At 40.2% G+C, this 23,755-nt stretch overlaps 1 protein-coding gene across 1 annotated transcript; it reads right to left on the bottom strand.

Annotated features, from left to right (window-relative positions):
• Nucleotides 1-12,301: 12,301 nt before the first annotated feature.
• LOC101831349 (olfactory receptor 50-like) lies at nt 12,302-22,894 on the bottom strand. The gene is made up of 2 exons (XM_040735650.1): nt 22,883-22,894; nt 12,302-13,243 (listed from the first exon to the last, which is right to left on the bottom strand). The coding sequence occupies exons 1-2, from the start codon at nt 22,892-22,894 to the stop codon at nt 12,302-12,304; spliced, it is 954 nt and encodes a 317-aa protein (XP_040591584.1).
• Between the last annotated feature and the right edge of the window lie 861 nt (nt 22,895-23,755).

The following is a 23,755-nucleotide window of genomic DNA, read 5'->3' as shown; positions in this document are numbered from 1 at the left end:
CACATGATCAAGTAGGCTTCATTCCAGGAATGCAGGGATGGTTCAACATTAGAAAATCTATCAATGTAATCCACCATAGTAACAATCTGCCAAAGAAAAACCACATGATCATCTCACTAGATGCTGAAAAGGCCTTTGACAAAATCCAGCACCCCTTCATGATAAAGGTCCTAGAGAGATCAGGGATAACAGGAACGTACCTGAATATAATAAAAGCAATATACAGTAAACCAACAGCTAACATCAAACTAAATGGAGAGAAACTCAAAGCAATTCCTCTAAAATCAGGAACAAGACAAGGCTGTCCACTCTCTCCACATCTCTTCAATATTGTACTTGAAGTTCTAGCTACAGCAATAAGACAACAAAAGGAGATAAAGGGGATACAAATAGGAAAAGAAGAAGTCAAACTTTCATTATTTGCAGATGATATGATAGTTTACATAAGTGATCCAAAAAACTCCGCAAGGTTACTCCTAGAGCTGATAAACACCTTCAGCAATGTGGCAGGATACAAGGTAAACTCAAAAAAATCAGTGGCCCTATTACATACAGATGATGAAGTGACTGAGAAAGAAATCAGAGAAACATCACCTTTTACAATAGCCAAAAACAGCATCAAATATCTGGGGATAATGTTAACCAAGGAAGTGAAAGACCTGTATATCAAGAACTTGTGTCTTTGAAGAAAGAAATCAAAGAAGATACCAGAAAATGGAAAGATCTCCCATGCTCTTGGATTGGTAGGCTCAACATAATAAAAATGGCAATCTTACCAAAAGCAGTCTATAGATTCAATGCAATCCCTATCAAAATTCCATCACAATTCTTCAAGGACCTGGAAAGAACATTAATCAACTTTATATGGAAAAACAAAAGGCCCAGGATAGCCAAAACATCCCTATACAATAAAGGAACTTCAGGAGGCATCACCATACCTGACTTCAAGCTCTATTATAGAGCTATAGTCCTGAAAACAGCTTGGTATTGGCACAAAAATAGGCAAGTAGACCAATGGAACCGAATCGAAAGCCCTAATTTTAACCCACACACCTATGAACACCTGATTTTTGACAAAGAAGCTAAAACTGTACAGTGGAAAAAAGAAAGCATCTTCAACAAATGGTGCTGGCATAACTGGGTAATGGTATGCAGAAGACTGCAGATAGATCCATGTTTATCGCCTTGTACAAAACTTAAGTTCAAATGGATCAAAGATCTCAACATACATCCAGCCACACTGAAACTTTTAGAAGAGAAAGTGGGAGATACTCTTCAACGAGTTGGTACAGGAGACCACTTCCTAAATATAACACCAGTGGCACAGACACTGAGATCAACAATTAACAAATGGGACCTTCTGAAACTAAAAAGCTTCTGTAAGGCAAAGGACACAATCAAAAAGACAAAAAGGCAGGCCACAGAATGGGAAAAGATATTCACTAACCCCACATCTGACAGAGGGCTAATCTCCAAAATTTACAAAGAACTCAAGAAACAAGTCTCCAAAACACCAAAGGATCCACTTGAAAGGTGGGGTACAGAGCTAAATAGAGAATTCTCAGTAGAGGAGGCTAAAATGGCCAAGAGACACTTAAGAAAGTGCTCAACATCCTTAGCCATCAGGGAAATGCAAATCAAAACAACTCTGAGATACCATCTTACTCCTGTCAGAATGGCTAGAATCAAAAACACCGAAGACAATTTATGCTGGAGAGGATGTGGAGAGAGAGGAACACTCCTCCACTGCTGGTGGGAATGCCGACTCATACAGCCTCTTTGGAAATCAGTATGGAGATTCCTCAGGAAAATGGAAATTAATCTACCACTAGACCCAGCAATTCCACTCTTAGGCATTTATCCAAATGAGGCAGGTTCATACAGCAAGGGCATCTGCTCCACTATGTTCATAGCAGCATTGTTTGTAATAGCCAGAACCTGGAAGCAACCTAGATGCCCCTCAACTGAAGAGTGGATAGAGAAAATGTGGTACATTTACACAATGGAGTATTACTCAGCAGAAAAAAACAATGGAATCTTGAAATTCGCAGGGAAATGGATAGCACTGGAAGAAACCATCCTGAGTGAGGTAACCCAGTCGCAAAAAGACAAACATGGTATGTACTCACTTATATATGGATTTTAAATATGGATCAGGATAGTGCCAGTCTGCACTTCCACAGATAGAGAGTCTGGGAAACAGGAAAGAACCTAAAAGATATGCATATATGCATAGTACCCAAGAGAAGTGGATGGAGACAAGATCCTCTGAATGGATGGGGAACACGGCGAGGGGTTGGGGGGAGTGGGACCTGGGAAGAATAGAGGGGGTAAAGAGGAAGGGAGTTGGTCATGGGGGAACAGGAAGTTGAGGGGGTGGGGGTAAAATAGGGGGAAGAGGGAATCATAGGATCGAAGACAGATCAGGCACCAGAGTGACCTCGAGTGATCTAAAGGTATAACATCAATTGGCAAGCTAATCAATAGTGGAAGGACCACCTCGAATGCCCATTCCTGATAATGAACTTGATGTCTATAACCATCCGGGAGCCTTCATCCTGTGACTGATGGAAGCAGAGGCAAACACACAACTAATCACTGAACTGAACCCAAGGAACCCAGTGACAGAGAGAGAGGAGTGATGAGCAAATTGGCAAAGAATGGGCTGGCAAAACCAGCAGAGACAGCTGATCTGAACAGGGGAGTGCTCTTGGACCCAAGACCGACAGTGGGGAGGCCAGAATGGGACTGATCTGGACCCCCCAAATGTGAGTGTCAGTGAGAAGGCCTGGGCAACCTATGGGGCCCTGAGCTGTGGATCAGTGTCTATCCCTGGTATACAATCTGTCTTCATGTGCCTATAGCACAAAGAGAGATGCCCTCTCAGCCTGGACTCTTAGGGGAGTGCCTTGACCCTACCAAGAGTAAAATGATAGACTCTAGATATCCCCTATGTGGAAGGATTTGGCAATAGGGTGGGAGGGAGGGTGGAAGGGGAGTGCGGGAGGAGGGGAGGGAGAGGGAACTGGGATTGACATGTAAAACAAGCTATTTAAAATTAAAATAAAAAATGATAAAAAAAGAACAGCTAAGGAAAAGGATCAAGTAACATATACAGGCAAACTTATAAGAATTAGACCTGATATCTCCATGGAAACTCTGAAAGCCAGAAGGTCCTGGATAGATACTCTACAAAAACTAAAAGACCATGGAGGCCAGCCTAGAATACTATACCCAATAAAGCGTTCCATCACTATAGATGGATAAAACAAGACATTCCATGACAAGACCAGATTTAAATAATATGTACTCACTAATCCAGTCCTACAGAAAGTTCTAGAAGGAAACCAACCTAAGTTAACTACAATCAGAAAAACATAGGCAATAGATAATCCCACTTTACCAACAGCCACAAGAAAAAATGGGAGAAAATCCACACAAAATTCCACCACCACCAACAACTCCAAAACAAACAAAAATAAACAATCAACGGTCATTAATATCCCTCAATATAATGGACTTAATTCACCAATAAAAAGACATAGGCTAACAGAATGGATTCAAAGACAGAATCCATCCTTCTGCTGCATACAAGAAATACACCTCAGCTTCAAACACAGGCATTACCTCAGAGTTAAAGGTTGGGAAAAGATTATCCATTCCAATGGACCCAAGAAATAAGCAGGGGTAGCAATCCTAATATCTAACAAATTAGACTTTAAATCAATATCAATCAAAAGAGATGAAGGAGATCATTTCATGTGTCTCCCAGGAAAAATCCACCAAGAAGTCTCAATTCTGAAAGTCTATGTGCCAAATACAAAGACATCCACATTTGTAAAAGAAACATTACTAAAATTAAAATCAAACATATAACCTCACACACTTATAGTGGGAGACTTCAACACTCCATTCTCACTAGTAGACAGGACCACAATACAGAAAATTAACAAGGAAGCAAAGGAACTAATAGAAGTTAGGACCCAATTGGGTTTAACAGACATCTATAGAACATTCCATCCAAACACAAAAGAATATAACTTCTCAGTGCCACATGGAACCTTCTCAAAATTCAACCACACACTTGACAACACATCAAAAAAATTGGAATAACTCCATGTATCTTATCAGATTACCATGTGTTATAGTTAGAATTCAACAACACAAATTGCAGAAATCCTAGGAATTCATGGAAAATGAATAATGTGCAATTGCAACATTTCCAAGTTAAAAAAGAAATTAAAGACTTCCTGGAATTCAATGAGAATGAAGACAAAATTACCCAAACTTTTGGGACACTTTGGAAGCAATGATAAGAGGAAAGTTCATAGCACTAAGTGCCCACATGAAGAAACTGGAGAATAGTCATACTAGAGAAATAGCAGTATAACTTAAAGCCCTAGAACACAAATAAGCAAACTCACCCCAGAGGAGTAGACACCAGGAAATAATCAAATTGAGTGTTGAAATCAATAAAATAGAAACTAGGAAAACAATACAAAGAATCAATGTAATGAAGAGCTGGTTCTTTGAGAAAATCAACAAGATAGACAAACCTATATCCAAACATACCAAACAACAGAGTGTGATCATGCAAATTAACAAAATCAGAAATGAAAAGGGGGACATAACAACAGACACTGAGGAAATCCAGAGAATCATCAGGTCATACTTTGACAACCTGTACTCCACAAAATTGGAAAATTTAAAGAAATGGACAATTTTCTGGATACATATCATTTGCCAAAAGTACATCAAGAACAGATAAGCAATTTAAATAGACCCATAAAACCTAAGGAAACAGAAGCAGTCATCAAAATTCTCCAACCAAAAAAAGCCCAGTCCAGATGGACTCAATGCAGAATTCTACAATAAATTCAAAGAACAGCCTATACCAATTCTCTTCAAAGTTTTCCACACAATAGAAACAGAAGGGTCATTGCCAAACTCATTTTACAAGGCTTCAATAATGTTGATAGCCAAGCCACACAAAGACACAACTACCAAAACTTCAGACCAATAAACCTCATGAACATTTATGCAAAAATACTCAATAAAATACTGGCAAATCAGATCCAAGAAAACTCATCCACCATGATCAAGTAGGTTTCATCCCAGGTATGCAGGGATGGTTCAACATATGAAAAACCCATCAATGTAATACAACATATAAGCAAGCTGAGAAATAAAAATCACATGAACATCTCACTAGATACTGAAAACCCCTTTGACAAACTCCAACACCTCTTCATGAGAAAGGTCTTGGAGAGATCCGGAATGGCAGGAACATATTTAAACATAATAATAATATACAGCAAACCAACATCTAACACAAAACTAAATGGACAGAAACTCAATGCAATTCCTCTAAAATCAGGAACAAGACAAGGCTGTGCACTCTCTACATATCTCTTCAATATTGTACTCTAAGTTCTAGCTAGAGCAATAAAACAACAAAAGAAGATCAAAGGGATTCAAATTGGAAAGGAAGAGGTCAAACTTTCACTATTTGCAGATGATATGATAGTTTACATAAGTGCCCCCCAAAAAAACTCTACCAGGGTACTCCTACAACTGATAAATACCTTCAGCAAAGTGACAATATACAAGACCAACTCAAGAAAATCAGTAGCCCTACTATATTCAGGTGAGAAAAGGGCTGAGAAAGAAATCAGAGAAACATCACCCTTTACAATTGCCACAAACAACATAAAATACCTTGGGGGAAAGCTAACCAAACAAGGGAAAGACCTGTATCACAAGTACTTTGAGTCTTTAAAGAAAGAAATTAAAGAAGACACCAGAAAATGGAAAGATCTCCCATGCTCTTGGATAGGTAGGATCAACATAGTAACAATGGCAATCTTGCCAAAAGCAATCTACAGATTCAATGCAATCCCCATTAAAATCCCAGTACAATTCTTTCACAGACCTTGAGAGAATAAGTCTCAACTTTATATGGAAAAGCAAAACACACAGGATAGCCAAAACAACGTTGTTCAATAAGGTAATGCCCAGAGGCATCACCAACCCTGACTTCAAGCTCTACCATAAACTTATTGCTCTGAAAACAGCTTGATATTAGCATAAAATAGACAGGGAGATCAATGGAATTGGTTAAACACCCTGACAATAACCCATACATATATAAACACCTGATATTTGACAAAAAAACTAAAATGATACAATGGAAAAATAATGCATCTTCAACAAAAGGTGCTGGCATAACTGGAGGCTGACATGTAGAAGACTGCAGATAGATCCTTGCACCATGCACAAAACTTAAGTCCAAATAGATCAAAGACCTAAACATAAATCCAGCCACACTAAACCTGTTAGAAGACAAAGCGGAAGGTACCCTTGAATGAACTGGGGCAGGAGACCGCTTCCTGAACATAACTCCAGTAGCACAGACACGAAGATCGACAATTAATAAATGGGACTTCCTGAATCTGAGAAGCTTCTGTAAGGTAAAGGACACAGCAATACAAAAAGGCAACTCACAGATTGGGAAAAGACATTCACTAACCCCACATCTGTCAGAGGGCTGATCTCCAAAATTTACAAAGAACTCAAGAAGCAAGTCTCCAAAACACCAAAGGATCCAAGTGGGGTACAGAACTAAATAGAGAATTCTCAGTAGAGGAATCTAAAATGGCTGAGAGACACTTAAGAAAGTGCTCAACATCCTTAGCCATCCGGGAAATGCAAATCAAAATAACTCTGAGATACCATCTTACTCCTGTCAGAATGACTAAAATAAAAACACCAAGAACAGTTTATGCTGGAGAGGATGTGGAGAAAGGGGAACCCTCCTCCACTGCTGGTGGGGGTGCCAACTCACCCAGCCACTGTGGAAATCAGTATGGAGATTCCTTAGGAAAATGGGAATCAATCTACCACAAGATCCATCAATTCCACTCTTAGGCATATACCCAAAAGATGCACATTCATAAAACAAGGATGTCTGCTCCACTATATTCATAGCAGCATTATTTGTAATAGCCAGAACTTGGAAGCAGTCTAGATGCCCTTCATCTGTAGAGTGGATACAGAAAATGTTGTACACTTACATAATGGAGTACTATTCAACGGGGAAAAAACAATGGAATCTTGAAATTTGCAGGCAAATGGATGGCACTAGAAGAAACCATCCTGAGTGAGGTAACCCAGTCACATGGTATGTACTCACTCATACATCGATTGTAGACATGAATCAGGGGAGTGGCAGCATACAATCCCACTGCCAGAGAGTCTGGGAAACAGAACTTTCCTCCATTGACTGATAGAGGCAGAGGCAGAGGCACAGCTAAACACTGCACTGAACTCATGGAATCCAGTGACAGGAAGGGAGAACTGATGGGCAAAGGGGTTAAGACTGGGCTGGTTTAACCCATAGAAACAGTTGACCTGAACAAGAGCGAGCTCTTGGTCCCCAGGCTGATGGCTGGGTGGACAGCATGGGACTGATCCATACCCCCTGGATGTGGGTGTCAGTGAGGAGGCCTAGGCAATCTATGGGGCCTTGGGTAGTATTTATCCCTGGCATGCAAATTGACTTTGGCTGCCCATCCCACAATGACGGATCCTCTCTCAGCCTGGATTCTTGAGGGAGGGCGTAGGCCCTGCCCTGGATGAAATGATAGACTCTGGAGATCCTCCATGGAGGGCCTCACCCTCCCTGGGGATCAGAGTGGGGATTGGTTGTGGGACTTGGGGGCCTGCTGGGTAGGGTGGGGAAAGAGGGGAGGGAGAAGAACTTGGGATGGACATATGAAACTAGCTTGTTTCTAACTTAAATAAAAAAGGAATAAAGGATAAAATATACTTGGAGAGTATTGAGTGGGGGCATTTGAGGAACTGAGAAAATTCGAGCCTACAGTTAGCTGGAAAAGATAGGAATTAGAGAACTCTCAGGAAGCCTGCATATGTACGATCCTTTCTTGCTTCATTAGAAATCTTCATTCTGTTCTCAGAAACAGGACCATGCAAAAGTCTAAGCAAAGGTTTTTAGGAGTCTGCCATCTGTTGGTAGTGATTGAAACAGAATCAGTGGGAATTTGAATAGTGATCCACTATCAGGTACTAAATATTTCCCCTTTATATGTGAATTTTTGCAACACAGAAGAGTCAAAATATATTGATTGAGTACAAAATTTGAGAAAATACCCAAGAAGATGATGATGGGAATCAAAGAAATGCGAAGGAATGTATGCCCCTCCTTTTCATCTCAAACATCCTTAGCCATCAGGGAAATGCAACTCAAAATAACTTTGAGATACCATCTTACTCCTGTCAGAATGGCTAAAATCAAAAACACCGAAGACAATTTATGCTGGAGAGGATGTGGAGAGAGGGGAACACTCCTCACTCCACTGCTGGTGGGAGTGCCAACTCATACAGCCACTTTGGAAAGCAGTATGGAGATTCCTCAGGAAAATGGGAATCAATATACCACAAGACCCAGCAATTCCACTCTTAGGAATATATCCAAAAGAGGCAAATTCATACAACAAGGACATCTGCTCCACTATGTTCATAGCAGCATTATTTGTAATAGCCAGAACCTGGAAGCAACCTAGATGCCCCTCAACTGAAGAGTAGATAGAGAAAATGTGGCACATTTACACAATGGAGTATTCCTCAGCAGAAAAAAATGATGGAATCTTGAAATTCACAGAGAAATGGATAACACTGGAAGAAACCATCCTGAGTGAAGTAACCGAGTCACAAAAAGACAAACATGGTATGTACTCACTCATATATGGATTTTAGACATGGATCAGGATAGTGCCAGTCTGCACTTCCACTGACAGAGAGTCTGGGAAACAGGAAAGAACCTAAGAGATATGCATGGTACCCAAGAGAAGAGAAATGAGGCAAGATCCTGTGAACAGATGGGGAACATGGCAAGGGGTGGGGGGAGTGGGAGCTGGGAAGAAGAGGGGGAGAAGAGGAAGACAGAGTAGGTCATGGGGAACAGGAAGGTTGAGGGGGGGGTAAAATAGGGGGAAGAGGGAATCATAGGTTGGAAGACAGATCAGGCACCAGTGTGACCTCTAGTGATCTAAACGGATGACACCAATTGGCAAGCTAAGCAATAGTGGAGAGACCACCTCGAATGCCTATTCATGATAATGAACTTGATATATATAACCATCCTGGAGCCTTCATCCAGTGACTGATGGAAGCAGAGGTAAACACCCACAGTTAAACACTGAACTGAACCCAAGGAACCCAGTGATAGAGAAGAGCAATGAGCAAATTGGCAAAGAATGGGCTGGCAAAACCAGCAGAGACAGATGATCTGAACAGGGGAGAGCTCTTGGACCTCAGACCGACAGCTGGGAGGCCAGCATGGGACTGATTCAGACCTCCTGAATGTGAGAGTCAATGAGGAGGCCTGGGCAACCTATGGGGTCCTGAGCAGTGGATCAGTGTTTATCCCTGGAATACAAACAGGCATCATGTGTCCATAATACAAAGGGGGATGCTCTCTCAGCCTGGACTCTTAGGGGAGTGCTTGGACCCTACCCTGAGTGAAATGACAGACTTTAGATATCCCCTATGTGGAAGGAAATGGCAATAGGGTGGGAGGCTGTGGGGGATTGTGGGGGGGGCGAGGGAGGAGGGGGAGGGAGAGGGAACTGGGATTGACATGTAAAACAAGCTATTTAAAACTAAAATAATAATAAAAAATTATCTTCAAATAAACTCCCTTTGTTGAAAAAATAGATATAAAATCAGAGAGAATGAAAATTTGCTGTCACCCTACTATTTTAAATAGATGATCAAGTAAAGTTATTCTACAAGAATCTATCTGTCCTGGTGTGACATGAGGAGCACTAGACCATAGGGAGAAGCAATGTACACCACAAACACATACACATAAGGACATACAAGGTTGCACAGTCATGCTACTTCTCATAAATTCTATTTCTACTCTGATGTGGGCCTTTGACGATAAGCCCAGATACCTGATTTACAAGGCATGAAAGCTTCTTCCATTCTTCATGGAATGTAGGGAATATAGTGAAACTGACAAGACTATAAGGTGCTCAGTGATCCACTGTGAGGAGCAGCAGAAGGTTTTCATCATGCAGCCTGCTGTGACAGATGCATGGATACATGGTTGCTCACAGCCCTGAGATACCAGTATGGGTTTTAATTTTCTAGTCCATGATGTGGACCTGGGGGTGATCCTCTATGCCTGGCCCCTGATTGGGTACAAGTTACATATGGTTGCATCATTACCTTGCTATTCTCCAGGGATAGAAGTGTTTGCTGAAGGAGACACAAGAGAGTTCATCCTTGGAGGAATTGTGATAATAAGTGTGAGGCAGCTAACAGGCAATGAAAAAGGTTATCACCTATCAGAGTTTCTTGTGTTATGAAGAAATGTAAACAGAAAGATTAATACCATTTTCCCCCATATGTGAAAACTGGAAGAAAAAGACATCCTGAAAAGCAAAGACAGTCTACTATGGTAGAGAGCAGGATAAAAAGAGGTAGACGTGGAGACAATAAAAGAGGGAAACAGAATGGGTTGACTTGATCAAAGTGCTATGTGTGTGTAGGACAAAGTCACAATGAAACTCTTTACTTTGTACATTGATGCGATTCAATGTTTTTAATAAAAATAAATGTTACAGCAATCTGTTCATAGAAGTGAAGTTAACGGCATTTGTCTTGAACAGATGCAGCTTCACAAGGATTAAATTTCAAAATGCATTATTTTAAATGGACGTAGAAAGCAACACATTTGAGTGAAGGGCAGAGATGTATCATTTTTTCATTTTCAAGCACATGACAGTTGATTAATATATATCCCTGCATGTGTGAACCAATTATAATTGCGTAGACTTCCTGAGACGCAGGCAGCGACTCCTCAGCTCACATTCAAAGAGGCCAAACTGCGGGACCCACAGTGTATGCGTAATCACAGCACTGCCTGGAATGCTTTGCAAAGTCTCTCACTACTGTTTTGCAGGGATTTACCTTCCCAGGACCCAGAGATCTCCAATAGGGTTTTATCCACCTATTTAATCAGTATTTGCCTGTTATGGTCTTTTTATAGAAAACTATTCTTGTTTCTATATGTGAACAGGCTCAGATGCTTGAAGGAAAAAAAGGTACATGCTTGACTACCTTCACACTAACACCACTAAAATGGAAAGAGAATGGACAGAACAAAGGCTACAAAGAGAAGCCCAGACTTATAGGGAGGCTGACTAACAAGGGATTGCAGTTAAATGGAAAATTTGCTTCTGATTGCAGGGTAAGGTGCTGAGGCTGGCAATAAGAAAATACTGGGTTTTTCAAATGGATAGGAGAAGGAATTATGACTAGTTCTGTCATAAACATGAAAATGAAGAATTAAACATACTTGTCATGATTTGAACATATGAACTATATACATGTATGGAAACAATACATGGTACCCGGTAACTATGCACATTTGGTGTCAATTAAAACTAAAAATAATAAGAGGAAATTAATTAAAACAAAACATAGTTATACTTTAAATTAAAGTTATTCAAAATATAAACTCTAGCTAAATTATGAAATTAAGTACAAATAACACCTTGAAATCAATCAGTCCCAAGATACATTAGCATCTTTAAGAAAGGAGAAAAAAGTCTTTGCTACTTAAGGGCTTTAACATGTCATAAAAAATGGAAACAATGAGGAAATGAAATCACAATTGTGGAAAATGGTTCTATATGGCAAACAAAAATGTGTGGTGCCTGTGCCACGAGCTAGCCTAATGTATCAGGCAAAACTCTGGATATTTAAATAAAAGACAAGGCATCAGGCCGTTTGTGCTCAGAGAATGTGTGTGTGTGTGTCTTTATTGCAAGGAGAGAGCAGCCTTATATACAGACTTACAGCACAGTGGAAAAACCCCAGGTATAACAGCTCATGTTTTCATAATTAGAGATTGATGCCAATGGGGCAATGCTGGGGCTGTAAGCAAGGGCTAGAAAACAGGATGCACCTGTGGTTATTGGCTGACAAGCAGCTCACTGAGACCCTGTGGGGGCTGGTGCCCAACAAAAAATGGGTGGATATGTCTCTGAAAAAAATTGCACAAGATTATCATGGTCAAAAAGACAAACAAAAAAGGAAAGATAGAAGGAAAGGAGAAAGGAAAGGGAGATTTAAAATTTAAAATTCCATGGTAAGGTGTGCTTGAAAACACAATGCCAAAAGTCACTAACAAACAGCATTCCCAGAGGAGAGGACACTTGTAGAGAGTGGGTACATCTCAGCTCACATTAGTGCAGCAGAAAAAAATTAATCACACAGAAAAAGTTGCTTTTGCAAGTATATTCCATAAAGCTCCTTTCATGTCCCGATTCCTCAGACTGTAGATAAAGGGATTCAGCATGGGTGTGACCATAGTGTACAGCACAGCCACAATGACATCCTTGTCATTAGTGTTGTTAGATGAGGGGACAAAATACAGCCCAATAATGGCACCATAATAGAGAGAAACCACAGAGAGGTGGGAGCCACATGTGGACAAGGCTTTGCAGATTCCCTTGATTGATGGAGTTCTCAGGATGGTGGCTCCAATGCGGCCATAAGAGACCAGGATGCATATGAATGGCACAGTAATGACTAGAGATCCCACAATGAGGATGACCAGCTCATTGATGGAAGTGTCTGAGCTGGACAGCTTAATTAAAGCAGAGAGATCACAGAAGAAGTGGTGGAGAGTGTTACCTCTGAAGAAAGAGAGACGAGCTAGAAGGACTGTGTGCACAAGGGCACCAGCGAAGGATAAGAACCAGGATGCAAAGACCAGTAAGATGCAGACGCTCTGACTCATGATTCTGGTATAGTGGAGGGGGTGGCAGATGGCCACATACCTGTCGTAGGCCATGGATGTCAGAAGGAAGCTGTCAAGATCTGCAAAAAATAGGAAAAAATACACCTGGGAGATGCACCCAGCATATGAGATGGACTGAGTGTGTGTCAGCATGTTCATGAGCATCTTTGGAGCTGTGACTGATGAGAAAGAGATGTCTGTGAAGGCCAAGTGGCTGAGGAAGAAGTACATGGGGGTGTGGAGGTGAGAGTCCAGCCTGATGAGCAGGATGATGAGCAGGTTCCCCAGGACCGTGGTCAGATATGTGACTAGGAACAGGGCAGAATACAAGCCTTGGTCCTCTGGCCGGATGGGGAGCCCCAGGAGGATGAACTCAGATATGCTGCTCTGGTTCCTTGTGTTCCTCATCTTTTCCTGAAGATAAAAAAGACATAGAAATGTAATAACAGCAAACATTATGGCCAAGGACTAATAAAAGCAACATCAACTTTGTGTGAAATTCTCAAACTTTTGAACACTAATGGAAGATTAGTGACTTAGAAACCAGTTCAACATATTTTGAGGAACTTTGAAATATAGCAATTACCAAATAAGAAAAGATTAGCTTTTATAAAGAATGGAATTCTGATTGCCAGGTGTTGGTGGCTCACGTGTTTAATCCCAGCACTTGGGAAGCAGAGGCAGGCGGATCTCTGTGAGTTCAAGGCCAGCCTGGTCTACAGAGCAAGTTCCAGGACAACGTCCAAAGCAATACAGAGAAACCCTGTCTCAAAAAAACAAAAACAAAACAAAACAAAAAAACCATAGAATGGAATTCTGAGCTAGGGAATGAAGGGAAAGGTCAGTTCAGTCATCAATAATAGCAAAATTAATAGCAAATCTAGCCAATGATGTTTGCTAGCTTCTTGACCCTCTTCAGAGTTCCAGAAGCATATTGGCTAAATCTCTGGGACTATATTGAAATCAAAAGAAACCAGTGGGCATCTATGAAGCTGTAATATGTTTTAGACACTTAAGGGCATAAATCTATATCAATAACATGAAATATCAGATGGCATGACTTCTACATACCCTTCACATCTTCCCCATTCCAACAACTCCATTGGTCTGCCACTCTTTCTAAAGAAGTTTTCATGAAACATGTATAAAAAGTCTGTGTCTCTTTTGGGTTTTCTTGTGTATTCTCTCAAAAAAACCCAATTTTGCCTTTTTAAGTTCATGGGATTTAACATCTCTAGCTACATCTTGAATCTGCCAGGAAAGCACTTGGTCCCTGTCTAATGTAACACACTGGTCTTAATCTGGATTTCTTTGCTAATGACTCTTAAGTGATAAGTTCTTTTGTTGTGTTTCTAACATTTCATTTATTATTGTTCCCCTCTTTATTAGAACTTTTCATGAGAACAATCAGAAACTAATAGTAAATAAAACACACTAGTCTGTATATGAAACACATAGCCATGTTTCATAAATAAAATCAATCTGAATGTCTTTGCATTTTAAAGCTCAAGTTTGAACTAATAATTTATGGAAGGAGGAAGTATTAAAGTTTGTGTTACTACTCCATTTCTGTCTTTGCTGAAATTACCTTCAAAGTGTTTAGTAAAGGCAAAAGGTATATAATCTGAAGAGGTCTTCAAAGTCTTCACATTGTCCAGTCCACTCTATAAATACTCTTATGTGATTTTGTTATTAGAAATTAATTATTCATTTAGTTTTGTCACCCATCACTGTGTTTTTATTGATCAACTTTTCATAATGAAACAATAATTATTAATTTTTGAACTTTGAGTTTTGTTATTTTTGGGATTTCCAGTATTACAACAAACATCATTATCCAATACCTTTTTTCAAAAGCAAGTATGATAAATTTCCAGAACTAGAATTAAGAGTCTGTATGTATTCATGATTTTGATAGACCACCAAACACAAGAAGTAGCAGTTGGTTAGAAAGGCTATTCCCATACATTCTATAAATGGGGTCATGATAGTTCAGTGTTTGCAGACGGCAGGAATCCGGCAATAGGGGAATAAAGGAAAGTCAAGATCATGATTAGTCTAGTAAAATCAATGGAGTTGGAATATTACTGAAAAGCAGATGTATGTAAGATCATATATGGTACAACAGAAAGTTTCAATTCTCTACCTAAAGCATTATTATGTGCAAGAAAAGTTTTGAGTAAAGAAGTGACTGAGAGCTTTAAACATTATACTGTTTAGTGAGTAGGAGTAGCAGAATGAGCTGAACAGGGAGCTGTTGCACAGCTGAGATACAAAATACTCATTGCATACACCTGAGTTTGTCAGTGGAGACAGATACAGGTACAGAGATTTAATATCAAATTTGAAAGAGAGCTATCAAGAGATGATGGAGATTAAAGACAAACAAAGAAACTATGCATCTCTCTTCTCCTGGATTAGGTACTGTATGAGATTGAGATAAATTTTTCTACATAGAGCTACTGTGTTATCCTATTCTCTCAAACTTTAGATAAATACTTAATTCATGGTAAATAACTGTACATGGGATTGTGGTGTGAAGAAGAGCCTAAAGATAGTAGTACACAATGCACATGCACACTAAAACACACATACACTCATACTACTGAGGACAAATTCTCCCCCTGCTCTGGCATGACCCTTTAGATGATAAACACAGATACCTTCAATTTCAAAGCATGAGAAAGCCCCTCCATTTCTCTCTAGAAGATATGTGAGACATTGTAATGAATAGGGCCTCTAAGGGAGAGAACGTCTATACTGGAAGCCAGAAGCCTCACTGGGTCAGAATAAAACAAGGTTAGATATGCCAATAAACACGTGCTTGCAGCTCTTGAGAATTTGGATGAATTGTAATTTTACAAAAGACAGAGAGGATCCCAGAGGGCACCACTGCCATCTTGAGTCTAAATTAAAGATAGGATATAATTGCTACATTTCCATTGCCTCCTTGGGGAAACAACTACTTGTTGAGGAAGTAAAGGAGAGTTTGTCATCCCTGGAGGAATAAAACTAATATCAACAAGGAAGCCTGTAAGAACTTTAGGACCATAAAACTTTTTAGCACCTTATTTATCTTGGGGAAATGAACAAAGCTGGTGGCTTCTTTGTGTTCTAGAGCTTTTCAGCTGTGCTGTTAATTCCCTAATACAACTAATCTTCAGTTTCTTCATGTGGGCACTTAGTGCTATAAACTTCCCCCGTAGCACTGCTTTCAAAGCGTCCCATGGGTTTGGGTATGCTGTGTCTTCATTCTCATTGAATTCTAAGAAGTCTCTAATTACTTTTTTATTTCTTATTTGACCCAGGAATTGTGCAGTTGTGCATTATTCAATTCCCTTGAGATTGTAGGGTTTCTGCAATTTGTGTTATTGTTGAATTCTAATTTTAACGCATGTTGATCTCATAAGGTACATGCAGTTATTCCAATTTTTGGAGCTGCTGAAGTTTGATATGTTGACAAGTATGTACTGTATTTTTGAGAAGGTTCCATGTGGTGGTGAGAAGAAGGTACATTCTTCTTTATGTGGATGAAATGTTCTATTAACTGTTAATCCCAGTTGGGTCATTACTTCTATTAGACCCTTTGCTTCTTTGTTGAGTTTCTGTCTGGTATTCCTGTCTAGTGGTGAGAGTGGTGTGTTGAAATCTCCCACTATAAGTGTGTGGGGCTTTATATGTGATTTAAGTTTTAGTAATGTTTCTTTTATGAATGTGGATGCCTTTGTATTTGGGGCATAGATGTTCAGGATAGACACTTCATCTTGGTGGATTTCGCCTGTGATGAGTATGTAATGACCTCCTTCATCTCTTTTGATTGATTTTACTTTAAAGTCTAGTTTGTTAGATATTAGGATTGTTACCCCTGCTTGTTTCTTGGGTCCATTTGATTGAAAAAATTTTCCCAACCTTTAACTCTCAGGTCATGTCTGTCTTTGAGGGTTTGTATGCAGCAGAAGGATGGGTTCTGTCTTCGAATCCATTCTGCTAGCCTGTGTCTTTTTATGGGTGAGTTAAGGCCATTAATGTTGAGGGACATTAATGACCATTGATTGCTCATTCTTCTTTGATTTGGAATGGTTGTTGGTGGTGGAATTATGTGTGGAGTTTCACCCCTTTGTTCTTTTGGCTGTTGGTAGAGAGGGATTCTCTAATGCCTATGTTTTTCTGGTTGTAGTTAACTTCCTTGGGTTGGAGTTTTCCTTCCAAAACTTTCTGTAGGGCTGGGTTAGTGGATAAGTATTGCTTGAATCTAGTTTTGTCATGGAATATCTTGTTTTCTCCATCTATAGTGATTGAGAGCTTTGCCGGGTATAGTAGTCTGGGCTGGCATCCATGGTCTCTTAGTGTAGGTAGAATATCTATCCAGGACCTTCTGGCTTTCAGAGTTTCCATGGAGAAGTCAGTTGTAATTCTGATAGGTTTGCCTTTATATGTTACTTGGCCTTTTTCCTTAGCTGCTCTTAATATTCTTTCTTTATTCTGTATATTTGGGGTCTTGATTATTATGTGGCAAGGGGACTTTTTTGTGATCCGCTCTATTTGGTGTTCTGTAAGCTTCTTGTACCTTCATTGGCATGTCTTTCTTAAGGTTGGGAAAGTTGTCTTCTATGATTTTGTTGAATATGTTTTCTGCTCCTTTGAGATGGTTTTCTTCTTCTTCTATACCTATTATTCTTAGGTTTGGTCTTTTCATGGTGTCCCATATTTCCTGGATGTTTTGTGTTAAGGATTTGTTGGAATTAAGATTTTATTTGGCTGATGAATCCATTTCTCCTAGTGTATCTTCAACACCTGAGATTCTCTCTTCCATTTGTTGGTATTGCTTGTATTCTGTTGGTAATGCTTGCATCGGTAATACCTGACCATTTGCCCAGCTTTTCTATTTCCAGCCTTTCTTCAGATTGTGTTTTTTTTATTGTCTCTATTTCAGTTTTCAACCCTTGCACTGTTTGCATTGTTTCTTGCAATTTTCAGTTTATCTTTTTATCCATTTGTTGCATTTTATGAATTTTTTGGTTTGTTTTTTCTTCCATTTCTTGCATTTTTTGGTTTGCTTTTTCTCCCAGTTCTTGTATTTTGTGCTTTGTTTCTTCTTCCATTTCTGCCTTTTTTGGTTTCTTTCTTCTTCCATTTTTTGCAGTTTTGTCTTTTCTTCCAGTTCTTGCATTTTTTTGCTTTGTTTCTTCTTCCATTTCCTGCCTTTTTTGGTTTGGTTTTTCTTACATTTCTGACATTTTTTATTTGTTTTTTCATCCATTTCTTTGAGGGATTTTCCTATAGCCTCTTTTAGAGCCTCTATCACTTTCATGAAGGTGGTTTTAAGGTTATTCTCTTCTGCTTCATTTGCATTGGAATGTTGGAGTCTTGCTGGTGTGGACTCTCTAGAATCTGGCGGTGTCATATTTGTTTTTCTGCTGCTGAGTGTGTTTTTGTATTGTCTCTTTCCCATCTCTTCTTCTAGTGGGTGCAGAAAGAGCCCCTTATTTCTCTGGTGGTTAGGGGACCAGAGTTCCCTTTTGGTGGGTGCTAGCAAGTCCAATAATCTGGTAGTTCTTCTATTCCTCATCCTCATTCTGGTCCCGTGGGTGGAGAAGAAGACCTGGAATCTGGGGTGCTTAGCCTCTCACCTGGTCCCCTGGTCCCTTTGCTGGATCTGCTGGTTTCCCGGTTTCGCTGGTGGGAGAGAAGACCTGGAATCAGGGGTGCCTGGCTCCTGCCGGGATTGGAAGCTCTGTGCAGTTCCCAGGTGATCCCCAGGCACTGGAACACAGGCCCAGATGCAGGGCCTGTTGTACCTGGTCCCGCTGGAACAGCTGGTCCCCATACTTTCCATCTTTACATCACTTTTTTATTACTCTATTTCTTTTACTTTTATTTTTTTCCTTTTTTTAGAAAGAGTTTCTCTGTGTAACTTTGGCTGCCCTTGAACTCACTCTGTATACCAGGTTGGCCTCTGCCTTGTGAGTGCTGGGATTAAAGGCATGTGCCACCAACTCAGCTAGCTAATTTCTTTCTTTCTTTCTTTCTTTCTTTCTTTCTTTCTTTCTGAAAAACACTTTATCCTGTTTCTTTCTCTCTCCCAAGCTTATGTATATTCATAACACACTATAAACCTTTTAGAGGTTTTTTTCTTCATCTGAACCTGTCTTTACTGTATATGTTTATCGTTTTCTGGCCACGAGCCTATTTTCTGCTAAACTACATTGCTAAAATTTAAAGCCACAGCTGTTTTACCTTATGTCTTTTCAAGATGGCAGGGGGCAGGGGTATGTTTACTGCCAGCACTGTGAGGGGTGCTCAACACCTTGGTTTATGCTGCCATCAAGCAGCATGCTGCCGGCTTGGAGTGTGGTCACTGCCACTGCTAGCTGCTCATACACACAATTCAGTTGTTATCAGGGCCTCTAAAAAGATCCTTGCAGTTTTCACTGATTATGCCAAGTCAGGACGACTCCCTTAAAGGAGCCACGCTAGTCTCTGCTTGTCTCTAGCAAAACAGAGCCCACCTGAGAAAAATGCTGCTACCAAGAAGCTGTGCTTCTCTCTGTTCTTTTGTTTCTAAAATCCCTTTTAAGCTTTTGTCATTCTACGTGGAAATTCATTCCACATGTTGCTGGTGCCATTTTGTAGTGTGAATATTTCTGGCCCCGCTAGGTCCTGCTGCCCTTCTCTGCCCCAAAGAAGCACATAGAAACTATATTAGTTATAAAGCTATTGGCCATTGGCTATGGTTTCTTATTTGGCTAGCTCAGTCTTAATTATTCATCCATTTTTCTAGTAATCCATGTATTTCCACATTGTCTTATCTTACCAGGGACCTCTTACTCCTCTAAGAGTGTCGACTGTTCAAAATCTCAGCAGTGAAGAGGAGAGAGCAATTTCCTTTTTGTGCCTGCTTATATTCTGACTTTGCCCAGCTATGTCTCTTCCTACCTGACCAATCAGCCATTCAGTGTTTTATTCATTAACAAATCAGAGAAATATACACAGAAGGACCTCCCCCATCACCTTCATCCATGTCTATCCATGTCTCCCTCACATGCCCAGATTCCTTCTCCTCCTTTCTCTCTGCCTGGAAGCTCTGCTTATGCCTCCTACTCCTTTCTCTCTCTCTGCCTGGAAGTTCTGCTTATGCCTCCTACTCCTTTCTCTCTCTCTGCCTGGAAGCTCTGCTTTCTCTCTCTCCACCTGGAAGCTCCACTTATGCCTCCTGCTCCTTTCTCTCTCCGCCTGGAAGCTCTGCTTATGCCTCTGACTGAGCTATTGGACATTCAGGTTTCTGTTACTCCAATTGCAGTGAAAAATTTTAATACAGTGTACAAATGTCCCACAAACTTTCCCAACTTTGTCTAAAGAAACAGAAAAGGTTTTAAGTCTAACATAGCTAAATTATGCACAATAAGAACAATTATCAGGTAAGCATTGCATTCACAATGTCCAGTCCATTTGTATTTGGGATATTGAGAGAAAATACTCTATTAATCTTATCTTGATAAATTTAAAGTTTTATACCTAAACCACTTTCTATCATAATCTATATTACCATCCTAAAATGATCTTTTTAGACCTCAAAACATTTTCTTAGGTAAATAATTTAAGATTTTATGTCTCTCCATCTTATATATCTTCTAATACCCCTAAACAATGACAAACATCCATAACTAGAGAATGATCAAAACCACCCACTTCACCTCTTGGGAATCTGGGTGTCATGTTCTGTAGACCACTTCCTGTTTGTCAGAAGGTGATGGCATCTTAGGGGTACTCTGAGAAAAGTGGGAAAATTGCCAAGTCCTGGGAAAGTTCACTTTTTTGGTTTAGTCCCCTTGTGATATAAGATTGCAGAGGTTATTCAAAGGCCTAAGTTGAATACTCTGTGAGACAAGCAGACCCAACATTTTTCTGGATGCATAATTTTGAAGAAACTGCAACAAAGGTATTCTTTTTTTCTTTTTTTTATTAATATTTTTTTTATTTTCCATTTTAAATTTAGATAAGAAACAAGGTTGCTTCACAAGTCAGTACGAGGTCCCTCTCCCTTTCCCTCCCCTCCTCCCGTGCCCTCCCCCCATCCCCCCCCCGTTATCCCCTCATTCCCCCAGGGAGGGTGAGGCCCTCCATGGGGGTGTCCATAGTCTGTCATTTCATATAGGGCAGGGCCTAGATCCTTCCCCAAGAGTTCAGGGTGAGAGTGCACCTCACATTGTTCCATGGGAGTCCAAAGTCCGTGTGTATACTTGGGATGAGTACTGATCTACTGCCCAAGGCTCAATAGATTACCTAGGCCTCCTCACTGACACCCAGATTCAGGGGGTCTTGATCAGTCCCATGCTGGATTCCAAGGCTGATGCCTGGGATTCAAGAGTTAACCTTTGTCTGGTCAGCTGTTTCTGGGGGTTAAACCAGCCCAGTCTTAATCCCTTTGATCATCAGTCCTCCCTCTCTGTTACTGGCTTTCTTGAGTTCAGCTCAGTACTTAACTGAGGGAGTCTGCCTCTTCTTCGATCAGCCACTAAATGAAGTTTCTGTTTCCCAGACTCTCTGGCCATAGGATTATAGGCTTGCACTCCCCAGAACTATGTCTGAAATCTATATATGAGAGAGTACATGCCATGTTTCTCTTTTTTGTGACTAGGTTACCACACTCAGGATGGTTTCTTCTAGTGTCATCCATTTGCCTGCGAATCTCAGGATTCCATTGTTTTTTTCTGCTGAATAGTACTCCATTGTGTAAATGTACCACATTTTCTCTATCCACTCTTTGGTTGAGGGACATCTAGGTTGCTTCCAAGTTCTGGCTATTACAAATAATGCTGCTATGAACATAGTGTAATAGACATCTTTGTTGTATGAATGGACATCTTTTGGATATATGCCTAAGAGTGGAGTTGCTGGGTCTTGTGGTAGGTTTATTCCCATTTTTCTGAGGAATCTCCATACTGATTTCCAAAGTGGCTGAACCAGTTGGCACTCCCACCAGCAATGGAGGAGTGTCCCCTTTCACCACATCCTCTCCAGCATAAATTGTCATTGGTGTTTTTGATTTTAGCCATTCTGACAGGAGTGAGATGGTATCTCAGAGTTGTTTTGATTTGCATTTCCTGGATGGCTAAGAATGTTGAGTACTTTCTCAAGTGCCTCTCAGCCATTTTAGATTCCTCTATTGAAAACTCTATTTAGTTCTGCAGCCCACTTTTTAATTGGGTCCTTTGATGTTTTGGAGACTTGCTTCTTGAGTTCTTTGTAAATTTTGGAGATCAAAATTAAGTGAATATTTTTCCCATTCTGTGGCCTTCCTTTTTGTCTTGCTGACTGTGTCCTTTGCCTTACAGAAGCTTCTCAGTTTCAGGAGGTCCCATTTATTAATTGTTGATCTCACTGTATATGCTACTGGTGTTATGTTCAGGAAGCTGACTCCTGTACCAATTCATTCAAGGGTACCACCCACTTTCTCTTCTAAGAGGTTCAGTGTGGCTGGATTTATGTTGAGGTCTTTGATCCATTTGGACTTAAGTTTTGTGCGTGGCGATAAACATGGATCGATCCGCATTCTTCTACATGCCAGTCTCCAGTTATGCCAGCACCATTTGTTGAAGATGCTTTCTTTACTCCATTGTATATTTTTAGCTTCTTTGTCAAAGATCAGATGTTCGTACGTGTGTGGGTTAATACCCGGATTTTCAATTTGATTCCATTGGTCTATCTGTCTATTTTTGTGCCAACACCATGCTGTTTTCAGGACTATAGCTTTATAATAGAGCTTGAGGTCAGGGATGGTGATGCCTCCGGACGTTGCCTTGTTGAACAGGGTTGTTTTGGCTATCCTGGGTCTTTTGTTTTTCCGTACAAAATTGATTATTGTTCCTTCAAGGTCTGTGAAGAATTGTGCTGTGATTTTAATGGGGATTGCATTGAATCTGTAGATTGCTTTTGGCAGGATTGCCATTTTTACTACATTGATCCTACCTATCCAAGAGCATGGGAGATCTTTCCATTTTCTGAGGGCTTCTTTAATTTCTTTCTTTAAAGATTCAAAATTCTTACGATACAGGTCATTCACTTGTTTGGTTAGCGTTACCCCAAGATATTTTATGTTGTTCATGGCAATTGTAAAGGGTGATGTTTCTCTGATTTCTCTTTCAGCCCTTTTATCATCTGTATATAGTAGGGCTACTGATTTTCTCGAGTTGATCTTGTAGCCTGCCACTTTGCTGAAGGTGTTAATCAGCTGTAAGAGTTCCCTGGTAGAGTTCTTTGGGTCATTGATGTAAACTATCATATCGTCTGCAAACAGTGAAAGTTTGACCTCTTCCTTCCCAATTTGTATCCCCTTGATCCCCCTTTGTTGTTGTATGGCAATAGCTAGAACTTCAAGTACCATGTTGAAAAGGTATGGAGAGAGTGGACAGCCTTGTTTTGTTCCTGATTTTAGAGGAATTGCGCTGAGTTTCTGTCCATTTAGTTTGATGTTGGCTGCTGGTTTACTGTATATAGCTTTTATTATGTTTAAGTATGTCCCTGTTATCCCAGATCTCTCCAAGACCTTTATCAGGAAGGGGTGTTGGATTTTGTCAAAGGCTTTTTCAGCATCTAGTGAGATGATCATGTGATTTTTGTTTTTCAGCTTGTTTATATGGTGGATTACGTTGATGGATTTTCGTATGTTGAACCATCCCTGCATCCCTGGGATGAAACCTACTTGATCATGGTGAATGATTGTTTTGATGTGTTCTTGGATCCGATTTGCCAGTATTTTATTGAGTATTTTTGCATCAATGTTCATGAGGGATATTGGTCTGAAGTTCTCTTTCTTAGTTGTATCTTTGTGTGGCTTGGGGATCAAGGTTATTGAAGCCTCATAGAAAGAGTTTGGCAAAGACCCTTCTGCTTCTATTGTGTGGAACACTTTGAGAAGAA

The sequence above is a fragment of the Mesocricetus auratus genome, unplaced genomic scaffold, assembly GCF_017639785.1.
Source record: "Mesocricetus auratus isolate SY011 unplaced genomic scaffold, BCM_Maur_2.0 Super-Scaffold_100047, whole genome shotgun sequence".
Classification (NCBI taxonomy): domain Eukaryota; kingdom Metazoa; phylum Chordata; class Mammalia; order Rodentia; family Cricetidae; genus Mesocricetus; species Mesocricetus auratus.
The sequence above is the reverse complement of the archived record's forward strand: the minus strand, read 5'-3'. Positions and strand labels throughout refer to the sequence as shown.